At 33.5% G+C, this 14,251-nt stretch overlaps 1 protein-coding gene and 1 long non-coding RNA gene across 2 annotated transcripts in view; one reads left to right on the forward strand and one right to left on the reverse strand.

Annotated features, from left to right (window-relative positions):
- LOC143910004 (uncharacterized) overlaps positions 1 to 14,251 on the reverse strand; it is an 805,996-nt gene that overhangs the window by 426,778 nt on the left and 364,967 nt on the right. The gene's annotated exons all lie outside the window — the stretch shown is intronic.
- wat (waterproof) overlaps positions 1 to 14,251 on the forward strand; it is a 43,283-nt gene that overhangs the window by 15,243 nt on the left and 13,789 nt on the right. The window contains exons 3-6 of the mRNA XM_077446750.1: positions 7,221 to 7,513; positions 7,587 to 7,717; positions 10,043 to 10,165; positions 11,943 to 12,068. Coding sequence (XP_077302876.1) covers positions 7,243 to 7,513; positions 7,587 to 7,717; positions 10,043 to 10,165; positions 11,943 to 12,068 — 651 coding nt within the window. The 5' untranslated portion in view covers positions 7,221 to 7,242. The remainder of the gene's footprint in view (positions 1 to 7,220; positions 7,514 to 7,586; positions 7,718 to 10,042; positions 10,166 to 11,942; positions 12,069 to 14,251) is intronic.

The following is a 14,251-nucleotide window of genomic DNA, read 5'->3' on the forward strand; positions in this document are numbered from 1 at the left end:
CTGCAACAAAATGTTGCTGCACATTCTACGTACGTATGTACATAGATGGTTGAATTTATCGACAAATAATAATGGGATTAACCCGGGGCGTTTCGAAACGGCGTTTTTGATCGAATATCCGAGTCGATGTTGTTATACTATATTATATAATAAAACATAACCGTTCGCGTTTGTTGCACCGCCGGATGTTGCGCAACAATCTCCGGATACAAATCTCAAATGTGCGACCAACACACAACTTCTAACGTTGTTTCATCCGTGGAACGTTCTGTGAAAACGATCGTATTCGTGACATTTTGCTATACACAGCAAATTGTTGTACAAAGTAGGCAACACTGGCAACGTAAAGGATTTTATTTATATACTAGCAACATTGCAATAAGTGCTGGTTAGTGAAAGTACTCCATCAAAAATTGATTTCATTCATTGAAGTCGGTTTAAAAGTGAAACATCAATTCCCGTTAAATGAACTCTCCATTTTTATTATTATTACTAACCTCTTCTTAGCTCGCAAACGATTTGGTCGTGTGACGAAGTTTTGGGTTCTTATCCGATCGTTTTCAAACTTTGCCATTTTGCTCGGTTTGGTCTTCAATATAAGCCGAAATGACGTCCGCCATTACCATGGTGAAAAATAATCGTAATAGACTCGTTTGAAAATACTGTATCTTCGTTCACGGTGACGTCTATCGTCTACACTGTCCCATTTGTCCACACTGTTCTGATCGTTTTTTCCCTTTTCGCCCCCCTCTCGCTATGGCAGATTGAGCACTACTCATGATCAAAGTTTGCCATACTCATGACAATTTGTGATTTCTTAATTGAGTTTTTTATATACTGTCTTTATTTTTCTAAAGAAAATATAGAAGAGGTTAGTTTTTAAAAAACATTTTTTTATATATATATTTTTTTTATGCTCGTCTCGTTGGCTTGGTACTACATATGTAGGATCATTATATTATAGTAATAATTTTCCAATATATCTTCTATGTTACGACTTATCTCAACTTTTAATTAAATATTTACTAAATGCACATTAATTACATTAAATAAAATTATTATCTTAGACGATTTTGGTTTTATTATATGTATACACATGCATGTAGCTGTAATAAAGATAAAATTATTGATCGTATTCAAAATTGATCACAAATTGTATTCAAGTATAGAAACGAAGAGTTCATTTAACGAGAATTGGTGAAACCAGACCCACCGAAAATTGGATATTTGAAACAACTTTAAAATAGAGTTGAAGACAAATATTTTTATTCGCATTTTATTATGGTGAATAGTATCGTTATCTTACATATTACATATGTATATTCAAATAAAATATTACTTGGGTGGATTTAGGTTGGATCTTATTTGCAAAACAGGTATAAGTTTTTTTTTTAATTATATATATGTATCTTCTATATAAAGATTGAGGATTATTATAACATTCAAGAACAACCTCTAAGTTTCTATGGACAAAACTCACAATACAAGAAATTTATAAATAGAAGTAGGACCGGAAGCGTGCCGTTCTTTGTTTCTTGTTCGCCGTTCATCGTTCATTTTTATGATGAACCTTTTTTTTTGCACTCTAGCTTCGTAGTTTGCTCTATTTTCTGGAAAATAGATCCAAAATGCCCTGTTTCCTGGAAAAAGCACGCTTCTGGTCCTACCTCTAATTATAAGAAGTCTTAGGCTGTCTATAGACGCTTTTCGCATAAAAAATGGTTCAGTATTGTCAATTTCTTAGAAAGTTTTTTTGTTCTCTTGCTTTGAACACTACATAATAGGGTGGTCTATTATTATATGAAAAGCATCCTTCCAATGCTTTCGTCATAAGTAAAGGACGAATAGTCATTAGAGCAATCCTGAATAACAATACACGTTCCAACAGTGCTGAATGCAAAATAAACGTCGCGGTGATCAAAATTTTGTCTAATTTGGACGTGGTTATTACGATTATTTTTCACTATCGAACTATTAAAATCGATTGTAATATCCATCGTTGGCCAAACCACGCAAAATGGCAAAGTTTCAAAAAGATTCGAAGACTGTGGGAATTTTAGATAAATTTTTTGCGAAAGAAAGCTAATAAGAATCTTGTAAAAAGGTTTTCTACGAAGTTAAAAATAGCCACAATGCAATAGCCACATTTGAACAATACGCGGCACCCTCTGGGTCCGGGCTTTAATGATAAATCACCGGGTTGGAGTCCTTTGCTATGGTGTCGAAACCATTTTTTGGATGATATATGTATGTATATAGTAGTTTTTGTTTCGTTATAAAGCGGCACCCTCTGGGTCCGGGCTTTAGTCATAAGATTTCTCAATTTTTTATGTGTGATCGTTTTGAAGCTTGGACATATACGGTTCTGGTCTTATTCTGAAATTCTAAGACCACTCGTGTCGTATTTGAAGCGTTGGACTTTGAGTGTTGCGTCTCGATTGTTCTGCCAACTGAGTTATGGCCGTAATTTGGAGGTTAAGGACATTGAACCGTTGAGCGTTGACCCCAGCGACAACTAGCGGTCGTATTTGTAAAGCTTGAAGGTTGCTCACTCGCGATCATAACACTTTTAAGCTTTCAGTCTTAGTTGAATGAGCTGTAGCTATAATACAATTTAGAGGTTAGGGACGTTGGACCGTTGAATCAATCAAATTGTGACCATGAATAAAAATAGTGGCCATGTTGATTTATGAGTCCATCTTGAGTATTCTTCTTCTTCTTGTGAAGGTCATCGAAGATTCACAGCAACATTATGCTACTATAAGTTTCTGTCATCGAAGTCTTTATACTGTTTTTTTTTTTTGGTTTTTAAATGCTTTTTATTATTACGAAATTATATTCACAATACATCTTATATCTATTTTAATAGCTACTGATCTACTGATCATTTTATATTTTATAATTTTAATTAAATTTGGTTAGCAATCATAGTATTATATTATTCTAATGTTAATGTACAGCATAATAGGAAAAAGAGCTCGAAAACCTATTTATATATCAAAATGTATAAGTTCAACAGTATAAAGACATAGGTTCCAATATATCTACTATGTTACGACCTATCTCAACTTATAATTAAATATTTACTAAATGCAAATTAATTAAATTAAATTAAATTATTATCCTAGAAGATTTTGGTTTCATTATATACATATATGTACATATATATGTAGCTGTAATAAACATAAAATTATTAATCTTATTCAAAATTGATGACAAATTGTAATCAAGTATAGAAACGAAGAGTTCATTTAACGGGAATTGGTGAAACCAGGCCCACCGAAAGTTTGATATTTGAAATGATTTTAAAATAGAGTTGAAGACAAATATTTTTATTCGCATTTTATTACTGTGAATAGTATCGTTATCTTACATATTACATATGTATATTCAAATAAAATATTACTTGGGTGGATTTCGGTTGGATCTTATTTGCAAAACAGACAACATTAGTTATATTTATCTTCTATATAAAGATTGAAACCTATGTCTTTATACTGTTGAACATATACTGATATATAAATATGTAGGTTTTTGAGCTCTTTTTCCTGTTATGTTGTACATTAACATTATAATAATATAATACTATGATTACTAACCAAATTAAATTAAAATTGTAAAAAGTGATCAGTAGATCAGTAGCTATTAAAATAGATATAAGATGTATTGTGCACATAATTTATTAATAATGAAAAGCATTTAAAAATCGAAATATTGATATATTATAGCTTAGTTTGTTGCTTTTTAACAATTTTTGGCGGAAATGCACTTTTTTTTTTTTTTTTTTTGTTTATTCATATACATATATTTACAGGATATAATGTTTATTACAAAGTTGGACATGTATTCCTTATCAGATAAGAGTAGCTCTTGTGCCTGATAAGGGAGCTACGATTCTATTATAAATTCTTAAAATCTATTATAATATTTTTTATATAAAAATTACATTAAAATTTTTTTATTATTTTAAAATAAAGTTTTTTTTGAAAAAGTGTTTAATTTTTTTTACTTGTTCTGTTTGGTTAACAATACAGCGCAATTCAGAAGGGAGATTATTATAGTTATTTATGGTTTGGAAAATATAATGGTTTTGCATTTGTGTTGTTTTAAAATTTGGTGTGATAAATTGGTTTCCATTTCTCATTAGTTTATAAAATTCTTGATATTCTTTGTTATTTTTTTCTTTACACATTTTTATAATGGAAGCTTGCTTAAATATGTCATCGATATTTGGTACTGGAAATAGTTTAAAAAGCGATTTTGTCGAGAAAGTAGAGTTTTTTTTAAGTATTACTTTTATAATAATTTTTTGCGAAACTTATTAACTTATTTTTCTTGTTCCTTCCACGAGGATTTGCTAAGGGTTTTATTTTATTTTATACCGAATATGAAAAAATAAACTCGACAAAAGTACATATTATACATATAATACATAATTTCCAAGCTATGTCATAATGCCTCGTTTTAAATGAATGCTTTGACGGCAACACTTGCAATATGATCATTATTTTTATGCTGGGTACCTATTATTTATTTATTAGGACATCGAATGGGTTAAATAATCACACATGAATACGTTATAATAACAATCAGTAATCGCATATAGGAAAGTGTCCGGTAGATTCGATCCGTTTGCGAAATACTAATAAAAACACACGTATTATATATATATAGAATGTGTGAGAAATTACAATCATGACTCGTCAAAACACTCAATACATAATTATGTCCATTTTATTTATTACATAATTATTATCATTTGATTTTTTGCGTCAATTTATGACTACCCATTGTGCATCGCGCATTGTATAATATAAGACTAATTACACGTATTGCGCAATGATTGTGATTGATTAACGGGATCGTTTAGTTTTAGCGACGATTTGAAATACTCGGCGTCGCCCAGGTCAAAATTAAAATTAGTCAACAGTGTAGGTATAATATATGCTTGTGTTATTTAGGTTTACGTATTATAATATGTCGTTTCAGAATAGTTGATTTTCAAAATGGCTTTCCGGTTTCGAGTCGATTATTTTGACATTCCGGCCGAAGCACAGGTGGTCAGTTTATCCGGCGCAATAATGCGGTCAAATAATTATTTTCGACCGGAGATCGGACGTCCGGAACAAAAGCGTAAACTTTCTCTAAACTTGTCGCGTCGATCGACGACGTCAAAATTCGAATCATGCACTTGATGGCATTTCGTATGTATTTATATCAAACATGATGAATTTTCATCTGGCAATCTTGTCAACTTTGAATGTGTTGGCAGCGAACTGCTGCCACCAGGCTGTCTAAATTTAAAGATTGGATTGCTTTTCAAGTTGGAGCAACTATTACTTCGAAATAAAAAAAGTACTTGTTAAATAAAAAGTTTGAGTATCACCGTCAAAGTTTGAGAAACAAATTATGTATGTATTTATTTTGGCGAATTGTTTCAAATTAACTTATGTGTATAAAAATTTGAAGGCACATGGCAAAATTTAATTGCATGAAAAATGAGGTTCGGTGCTGGTTTTAGAGGGGGGGGCTGGGTCGGGCGGCGCTCGATGCGTCAAAGGCGCTTAAAAATTTAAAATTAGAGCGCCAAAAGCCATACAAAATTTTAGATTAGAGCGCCAAAGGCGAAATTTTTTTAATTGGGTGTAAGGCCAGCACTAAGTAGACTGCACGTATCTCCATCGCCTTGACTTTTAAAAACAACAACTACACTTTGTTACGTCCACATGAGCTTCAATTTGCATCATAGGTATATCAGTCAGACTTCTCAGAATTATAAACTTTAACTTTGACCGCTTTAGAACCGAGAAAAATTGCCCGAGGGCGCCATTGGGTGTAAGGCCGGCACTGATCATTGGTCACAAAAGTCACTAAAATCTCTATAACGGAACATCTGGCAGCCGAAAATTTTATCATACTAACGATAACTATCATACTGTTGCGTAGGGGTGGGTGGAGGATCCAAGTAAAAGGCCAACAGTCGTCTCACAGCATTTATTGATGATTAAGGAGATACACACACTGGCAGTGCTCAGTCCAGAACGACCTGATATCGCCTACGTACCGCCTTATAAAGGGTAGATCTCTCAGGACGTCTAATCTGTTTACCTATTGTATAGTCACGTATTCGGATATGTATTCCCACGACATTGGGTCTCCCCGTACCGATTCTGAGAAAGGACTAATAACGGTCATTGTTTAGCCTAAATGCACTTCCAGTCCAGATATAATCCTGGAAGTAAGTGCAAGCACTTAGTTAATCCGTTAACAGATAACCCTTGAACGGTCACACAGTATCTGGGATTCTATTCGCTTAATCCGCGGCGTACGTAACAATACTAACGAAAACTAACAATACTAACGAGTGCAAAATATTCCGCATTCGCGGTTTTCATAGCAAAAATTGTCGTTGTCACCACCGCAATGTGAGTAATAATCCAATTACCGAAAAATGATCACGTAGCACCGAAACGAAAAATCTATCTCTCATTCGGTTCTCTGTTAATGTGAACTTTCAGACATGTTTGAATATACATATATGTATGTATATGTCACAGTGAAATTATATTTCAAGTGAAAATATATTTTCACTGACGTTTCAGTGAAATCATATCACCACTAAAATTTTCAGGGTTGGTTTTATTCATTTAAGATTAGATTGTTAGGGTTCGTATTATTTAAGGGTTAGGATGGGTTAGTTTATGTATGGGCTGGCCCTATTCATTTAAGATTAAATTTATAGAATTAAATTGATTTTTAAATGCTTTTTATTATTACGAAATTATGTTCACAGTACATCTTATATCTATGTAATAGCTCCTGATCTACTGATCATTTTCTATTTTTACAATTTAATCTAATTTGGTTAGTAATCATATTATTATATTATTCTAATGTTAATGTACAGCATAATAGGAAAAAGAGCTCAAAAACCTTTTTACAATTCTTATAAATGCTCATAATACATAATATTAATTAAAGACTCTTTAAAGTCGATGATCTAAAGCAGATTGGGTTTAGGTAATCTGTGTTTATACCTGAAGGGTATAGACATTTTGTTGTAATCACCGATTTGTTGTAAATTCATTGTTTGATACATTTTCAATGCTTGAATTGGTGAAAATATATTTTAGTATATAGGTAGTGTTGTACGGCATCTGTCAAATGCCTCAAGGTGTGTTATAAACCTTTTTACATTTTACATTTCGGTTTGATTTCAGGAGAAGACGCGACGCAATCAAAATGGCGACCGTTACACCAACTGTCAACAAAATGGCGGAGGTCTTGTGCGGTGTTGCGGCCAATGCAGAACACTACGACAAGATCGTGCAAAACAACAACAACAATAACAATAACAACAATATGAACATAAACAAAAATGTGATGGTCGAAGACGCGTTGAAGATTCCCGAACATTTCAAGTACGAGCCGCAAACAGAATATCCCGCTGTCAAAGGGACGGTCTTGCAAGAGTTCTACAGTGGTGCCAACATTTTGATAACCGGAGGAACAGGTGAGCCAATCGTTTAGTTTCGACGACGGCGTAAATGCCCCAATATTTTATAGTAGTGTTTATTGGTTTGCAGGATTTCTGGGAAAGATGCTCCTGTACAAATTGCTGCACTCGTGTCCAGGCATCGAGAACGTTTTCCTGCTCGTAAGACAAAAGAAGGGCAAAGATGTCCATTCAAGAGTAGAAGAAATATTCGACGATCCTGTGAGTATACTAATTTTTAGTATTTATATAGTGTATTAGGGGGGGAGGGGAGAGGGATTTTCAAGAAAGTTAATCTGATTTTTCATTTTTTCTTGATAAACAATGAAATTTGGACGACTTTCAGGTGGGAGGGGGGGGGGGAGAACAGAGCTGGAAACTTTCGGCAGTATTAAAATATTTTGATATTGAATTAATACGAATTTAGAGATGAATTTACATAATAGTGCCAAATTTCATATCTTAATAATAACATCTCGGACATTTTTACAAACCTCCTTTACGTTTCACTTACGATTACAATTAAGGAAAAAATTTGCCTCTTATCCGATTGTTTTCATACTTTGCCATATTGCTCATATTGGTCATCAATATAAGTTAATGGATTCTCCGCCATTACAATAGAGATAAAATATCGTTTAAGACGCGTTTGAAGTTTGCAAATTTGAAATCTGGGTGACGTCTATGTAGTCTTTAATTTTATACATAGATGGCGGTAGTAAAATAAAATTAGTTTAGTTTAGAAAATCTAAAATAATAACATCTCGGACATTTTTTTAAATTTTCTTAACTAAAACCAATCCGATGCACCCAAGGGGTTTGATAATAATATAGAAATACAAGATAATGAAAAAAAAATCAAAAACAACGAAAATATTAGCCACTCAAAATAGATGAAAACAAAAAAAAACAAGAAAAAATACAAAAAATAAACTTAACTTTAAATAAGATGTAGTGTGAAAAAGATAAAGTTCCAGGCGTTTAAACAATTAAAATCTGACAAAACGAGTGGGGGGCGGAAAGTATAACATATTGTGAATCCAAATCGATCGTTTCTTATCAGAGTTTGCCAATTGTATCTGATCATTGTTGAAACGGTTCCTCAAAATTGGCAAAAAATCATCTTTCCTGTCGTCACGAATCGTCTGTATTTATTGTATGTTCAAATTCGTAAAAAATTATGTACAATTTTTAAATCCATAGATGTCTCAATGAATTAATTCTGTAATTAATTAATTAATTAATTGTTGTTTCGTCTTCTTCAGCTTCTGGAAATACAGTGATTTATGTAATGATAAAATGCTCCATTGTTTGTAATTAATTGTCCAGGAAGGCGCATTGGGGTCTTCTTGTCAAGCCTTCCTGGTATATATCTATGTAAAAAATAAAATAAAAATAAAATAAGGCTACAGGCTAATGGAAAAAGGTTAGCTGTCACCGACTTAAAAATTTTTAAACATGTTTATTACGATTACATTTCACTATCGACTTTGCGGACACAATTTAAATCTCCATCGAGGTTCAAACCTCGCAAAATGGCAAAGTTTCAAAGCGATTGGAATAGTTTAGGAAGGAATTTCTTGCGACTGCACTCGGTGAAACTAATAAAAACCTCGTAATAAAAAAGGAAGAAGTACAAAAACCCATTTATTTTAAGGAAATCATCAAGTTTATTTTTAAAAAGGTTTATTAGTTATTAGCGATTATACGATTATGATTCGCCTCAAGGATAATATTCACATGAGAAATAATCCCTTCAAAATTTACATATTATATGTGTGTAATAAATTTTTATTATTGTTTAATAACATAAACTAGGTAGCCTTTTTTATTATATGATTGTTTATTTTTTAATTAACATCTAACTTTACAAGTATTTCTTTGAAAAATCAATGTCCACTGGTTGTTTGAAGGCAGTCGTGCGTACAAACTAAATTGCAATTATATTATATTACCCACACAATATACACAAACATAATTTCAATGTTTTCTTTTGAATAGTTCGAGGAAAATCAACTTCAATAGGTTTTTATTGTTGAACTTGCAAGTTTGTTAATATTTTTCATCGCTTCAAGGATTTTCCATTGATAGATTGCACATTTGCATCTTTCAAAGCGCTAAAAACGTGCATCGAAACGTGCTCATATTGTTCATATTTACTCATATCCATGTTTTAGTTTGTATGTAAGCTATCTTAAGCTACATCAAAACAAAGTCTACCGTATCCCTCATTGTTTTATAGAATGAAAATAGACAAATAAAGCCCGTTCATTGTGTGGCGAACAAAGTCAGACATTGAACGGACTATATAGGGTTATGTTTTTAAAACAAAACTTCGAGAATTGATTTTATGCGTTATAGCGCGTAACGAAACGTTGCAACTTTGGAAAGTTGGGAAGGGACCGGGTCAACTGGGCGACGGACGCCTGGATGACAGTTAACTGAGCGCCGGACATCTGGGCGACAAAATATTAGTGGATTGCGAAAGCTGAATTTAAAATTTGAATAGTATAAATTGAAGTGTTTATTTATTTATTTCTGTTTCAGATTTTCGACTTGTTAAAACAGGACGTGCCTAAATTCAGGCACAAAATTGTCGCCGTGCCTGGAGACGTGTCGTTTGCGGGACTTGGATTAGGACTTTGCGACAGGCAGATGCTCATTGAAAAGGTACATACATACATACATACTGAGCAAATATTTATCGTAAAATAAGTTTGTAACGTGTTTGTGTTAATTTATACAAAGTACTAAAACTCAATATACAAATAGTGAAATGTATTTGTTCCGTACTATTAAAGAAGTGGTCACATTTTATTATAATTCGTATTATAATACAATAGACTTTGCTATTCTTCTTAGCACTCGTCACCTTATATATGTACATACATATATACATATGCATATGTATTAATGTTGAAAATCATCATGCACTCTGAAACACGTTATATTGTATGACATTGACCGACGAATGATTTTTGTTAAATACGATTAAATGTATACAAGGCCGTAATATTTCATTACTTACTTTTTTTTTATTCTGCTTCTACATACAATGTCACTTTAACCTTTGAAGGACTCAGTGTCGAAATCGAACGAGTGTCCCGAACCGGGGTCGAGTAAAACCCCAGTATTTTTTAATCAAATACATCTTTCCGCAATACAAATAGGTTCAATATATATTTTATTAATCATTTTATACATCAACATAAAAAAGTTTTAGTTCTACACAATTACCCATTACTTAACCTAATATATCTTAACCCTTAAATAATACCAACCCTAACAGTCTAGTCTTAACCCTTGAAGGACGGAGCGTCGAGATCGAACGAGTGTCCCTAACCGGGTTCAAGTAAGACCCCAGTATTTTTTAATCAAAATACAGCTTTTCTCAATACAAATGGGTTCAATATGGGTCTACGTGACTTGACAGAATGTTAAATGACAGAAAAGGCAAAGATCGAAAATCGAAAGATCTTAAGTCGAAAGATAAAAAAAATGGTGCATGGTAAACGGTACATACTCACTTAATTTGCGCGAGCAGGATACAACAGGAACAAGAGGAACATGCTTTTCCTCCCGTATTCTGCGCGCGCACATTAATACGGGAGGAAAAGCCTGTTCCTCTTGTTCCTGTTGTATCCTGCTCGCGCAAATTAAGTGAGTATGTACCGTTTACCATGCACCATTTTTTTTTGATCTTTCGACTTAAGATCTTTCGATTTTCGATCTCTGCCTTCCGATATTTGCGTTTTCTGTCATTTAACATTCTGTCAAGTCACGGAGACCGGTTCAATATACATATATCTTATTAATCATTTTATATGTACATCAGCATAAAAAAGTTTTAGTCCTATAGCATGTTTTTGACTATTTTTGTATTAAAAAATAACGACAAGAATCGACATGCAAACGCACATAGGTAAGGCCAACAGGCGACTGCATGACTCAATAGCCACGCACCAAAAGTGACGAAAACAAAAGCTTACGTAAATATAGCTGTCTCTTTCTCTCGCATTGATTCATCGATCAATGCGAGAGAAAGAGAAAGAGCATAGCGATAAGTCAAAAACATGACTTATCGCTACCGCCTTTAAATTACACTTTGGAACGTTGAAATGAATACATGTATTTTACGAGTAAACCTTTTCTAAATCATACAAAATTTATTAAAATAAATTTCTTGTAGTTCTTTCTAGGAATACAAGAAATATAGAGCGTATAGCTTTGAAAACCACATACATAGTTATTACGAAAAACGTAAAAATTTGGGGCACTTGCATACTCCACTTCGGTGAGGCAGGTTTAACTAAGATACTTGTTAGAGCCAAATTTTTCAAGTTAAATAGGCAAATCTATACTATCTGCAAAATCGTTAGGGTTAAGAGTTTTGAACTTTTTTAATATGTAAATTGTAACAAAAATTTAACTTTTTTTTTAATTATAGACGAACATCGTCATACATGCAGCAGCTACCGTCAGATTTGACGAGAAGATAAAACTGGCCCTGGCGATAAACGTGGACGGTGTGAAATCAATGCTGGACCTCTGCAAATCCATGACGAAACTAAAGGTATAGTATTTTAAATTTCTTTTTTTTTTTGGGCATTATGAAAGCACACTTGGTTTTGTAACATCGTCAATATTTATTGTGTCGCCATCGTCAATATCGTTGACGGGGCCGACATTTTAGTTTTGTGCTTTTATTTTATGTTGTTGTCGTTCGACCCTTCACGAAATTTTCAAAATGCATACATTTGTGTAATCGTTATACACGAAAATTTTGTTTGAGTGTGACAACATCTTGGAATTAAATCTTTTGTCCATTACCGGCGCAGGGTCATCAAAAAATAACATTATCATGATTTTACATATCATATTTATTTTATTTTATTTTAAAAATCAATACCACAGAGACTTGACAGGTAGCCCCTAAGCGTCACTGTGGTTATAATACAAATATAAGTTAAAACAAATCAAGAATAATAAAAATCAAGTAAGAAATATGTACATATAATAAAAAACAAATAAATAGCATTGAAAAATTATATCGTGCTATTTAGGATGTGTTTCACCAATTCAACATAACTGGCATTAAATATGTCAAAGTAATGTGCCAGTAAGTTAAGGAGTCGAACAGCTCTCGAGAGGGGGGAGTTCATGAGCACGTTTGATTTAGCCCTAATTAGCGAAAATATATCATGCTCTCGCAAAACCCTATGATTATCCGGGGCCCAGAATTTTAGTCCCTCCAGGATGGCGGGATTGTGAATCTTTCCTCTAAGTAATTTTACTAAATGTTTCCCAATAAATAAATCTCTTCTCTTTGCCAGGAAGTTGAAACCAAAAGATCCCAAGACAAAGGCACTAGGGAACAGATATGAATAAAATCCAAATGTCTTGAGATATAAAATCTAAGGAATTTCCTTAGATTTTATATCTAAGGAGTCGTTCCAACATTAGAGAGTAACGAAGTTGATAAGAAGACCATATAATGGAGCGAGACTCATGTATGCCAGATATGTATGTACATACATAGATGTTTAAAAAAAATGAACCGTCTAAAATGTTTTGGTTTAAAAATGAACAATTTGCGTTTGTTTGATTTGTTTACAAATTCAAATTTACGTTTATCAAATGGTCGAGTTCTTTTTGACTGCGGGTTTTGTATATGTTTATAAGAAAATCATCACCTGTGGCTCATTCTATTGTTTTCTTAAGCCGTTTTTGAACCATTGAAGTTGAGTTTTAAAACTCTCAACATGAGGCCATCACCATTGCTATGAATTTAGCCCAAAACAATTTCCAATCGAATGCGATCATCAAGATATTGCATCAGACAGGGCCGTCGAAAGCGAACCCGGGCCCTAAAATAACAAAAAAATTATATCTTTTTATGACGGGGGGGGGGGGAGGGGTCTATTTTAAGAATTTTGAAAATAGAATATTCTTCCGTTAATCTACATATGTATTATTTAAATATCAGAATCAACACCATCTTATAAAGTTATAAGTTGCGTTGCAGGCAAATTTTTTTAACGTGGGAACATGATAGAGAGATAATGGGATTCGAGCGTGGACAATGGACACCCCGGATTATGTCAACGGGACACGCTGGAGTTCTCACAGACCTGGTTGAGTTCGGGCGTAAGCAATAGAAACGCTAGGGTAGACCGACTTAACCCTTTAAGTGCCTAAGTGACACACTAATGGATCGGAGGGGCTATGCTGTGCAACCTGTCCTTTAAAAGGAGGTACACGCGGTAGATCAGATATTCTGGAGTGAGCGGTGGTTCCGCGTGGACATCCTGAATCGTCAAATAAATGCTGTGAAGTGATTTTGACCTTACATTTAGCAGCAGCATAGCTCGGTCGTTATGCTTCTGCCTAACACCGAGAGGCGTTGGGTTCGATCCCATGAGCTGACCTCGATTGTATATCTGTAGTGCTGCTGGTCAGACCTGGATATTTGTGACTCCAGGTTGATCGTTTCCTATCAAAGTTTGCCAATTTTCTCTGATTTCATTGTTGAAACGGTTCCCGATTAAAAATTGGCTAAAAAGCTTCCTACCTACTATGTCACCACTATTTGAGTATGATTAATGTACAATAAAATTTATGTACAATTCATAGATGTCTCGTTAATTTGTGAGTTATCAGTGTCTCGTAATTCAGCGAATTGTATAATAAAAAATGCTGTATTGTTTGTAATTGGCCAGGGCTTACCTGTAAGGCCTTCCTGGTATAAAATGTAAT

The sequence above is a fragment of the Arctopsyche grandis genome, chromosome 3 (genome assembly GCF_051622035.1).
Source record: "Arctopsyche grandis isolate Sample6627 chromosome 3, ASM5162203v2, whole genome shotgun sequence".
Classification (NCBI taxonomy): domain Eukaryota; kingdom Metazoa; phylum Arthropoda; class Insecta; order Trichoptera; family Hydropsychidae; genus Arctopsyche; species Arctopsyche grandis.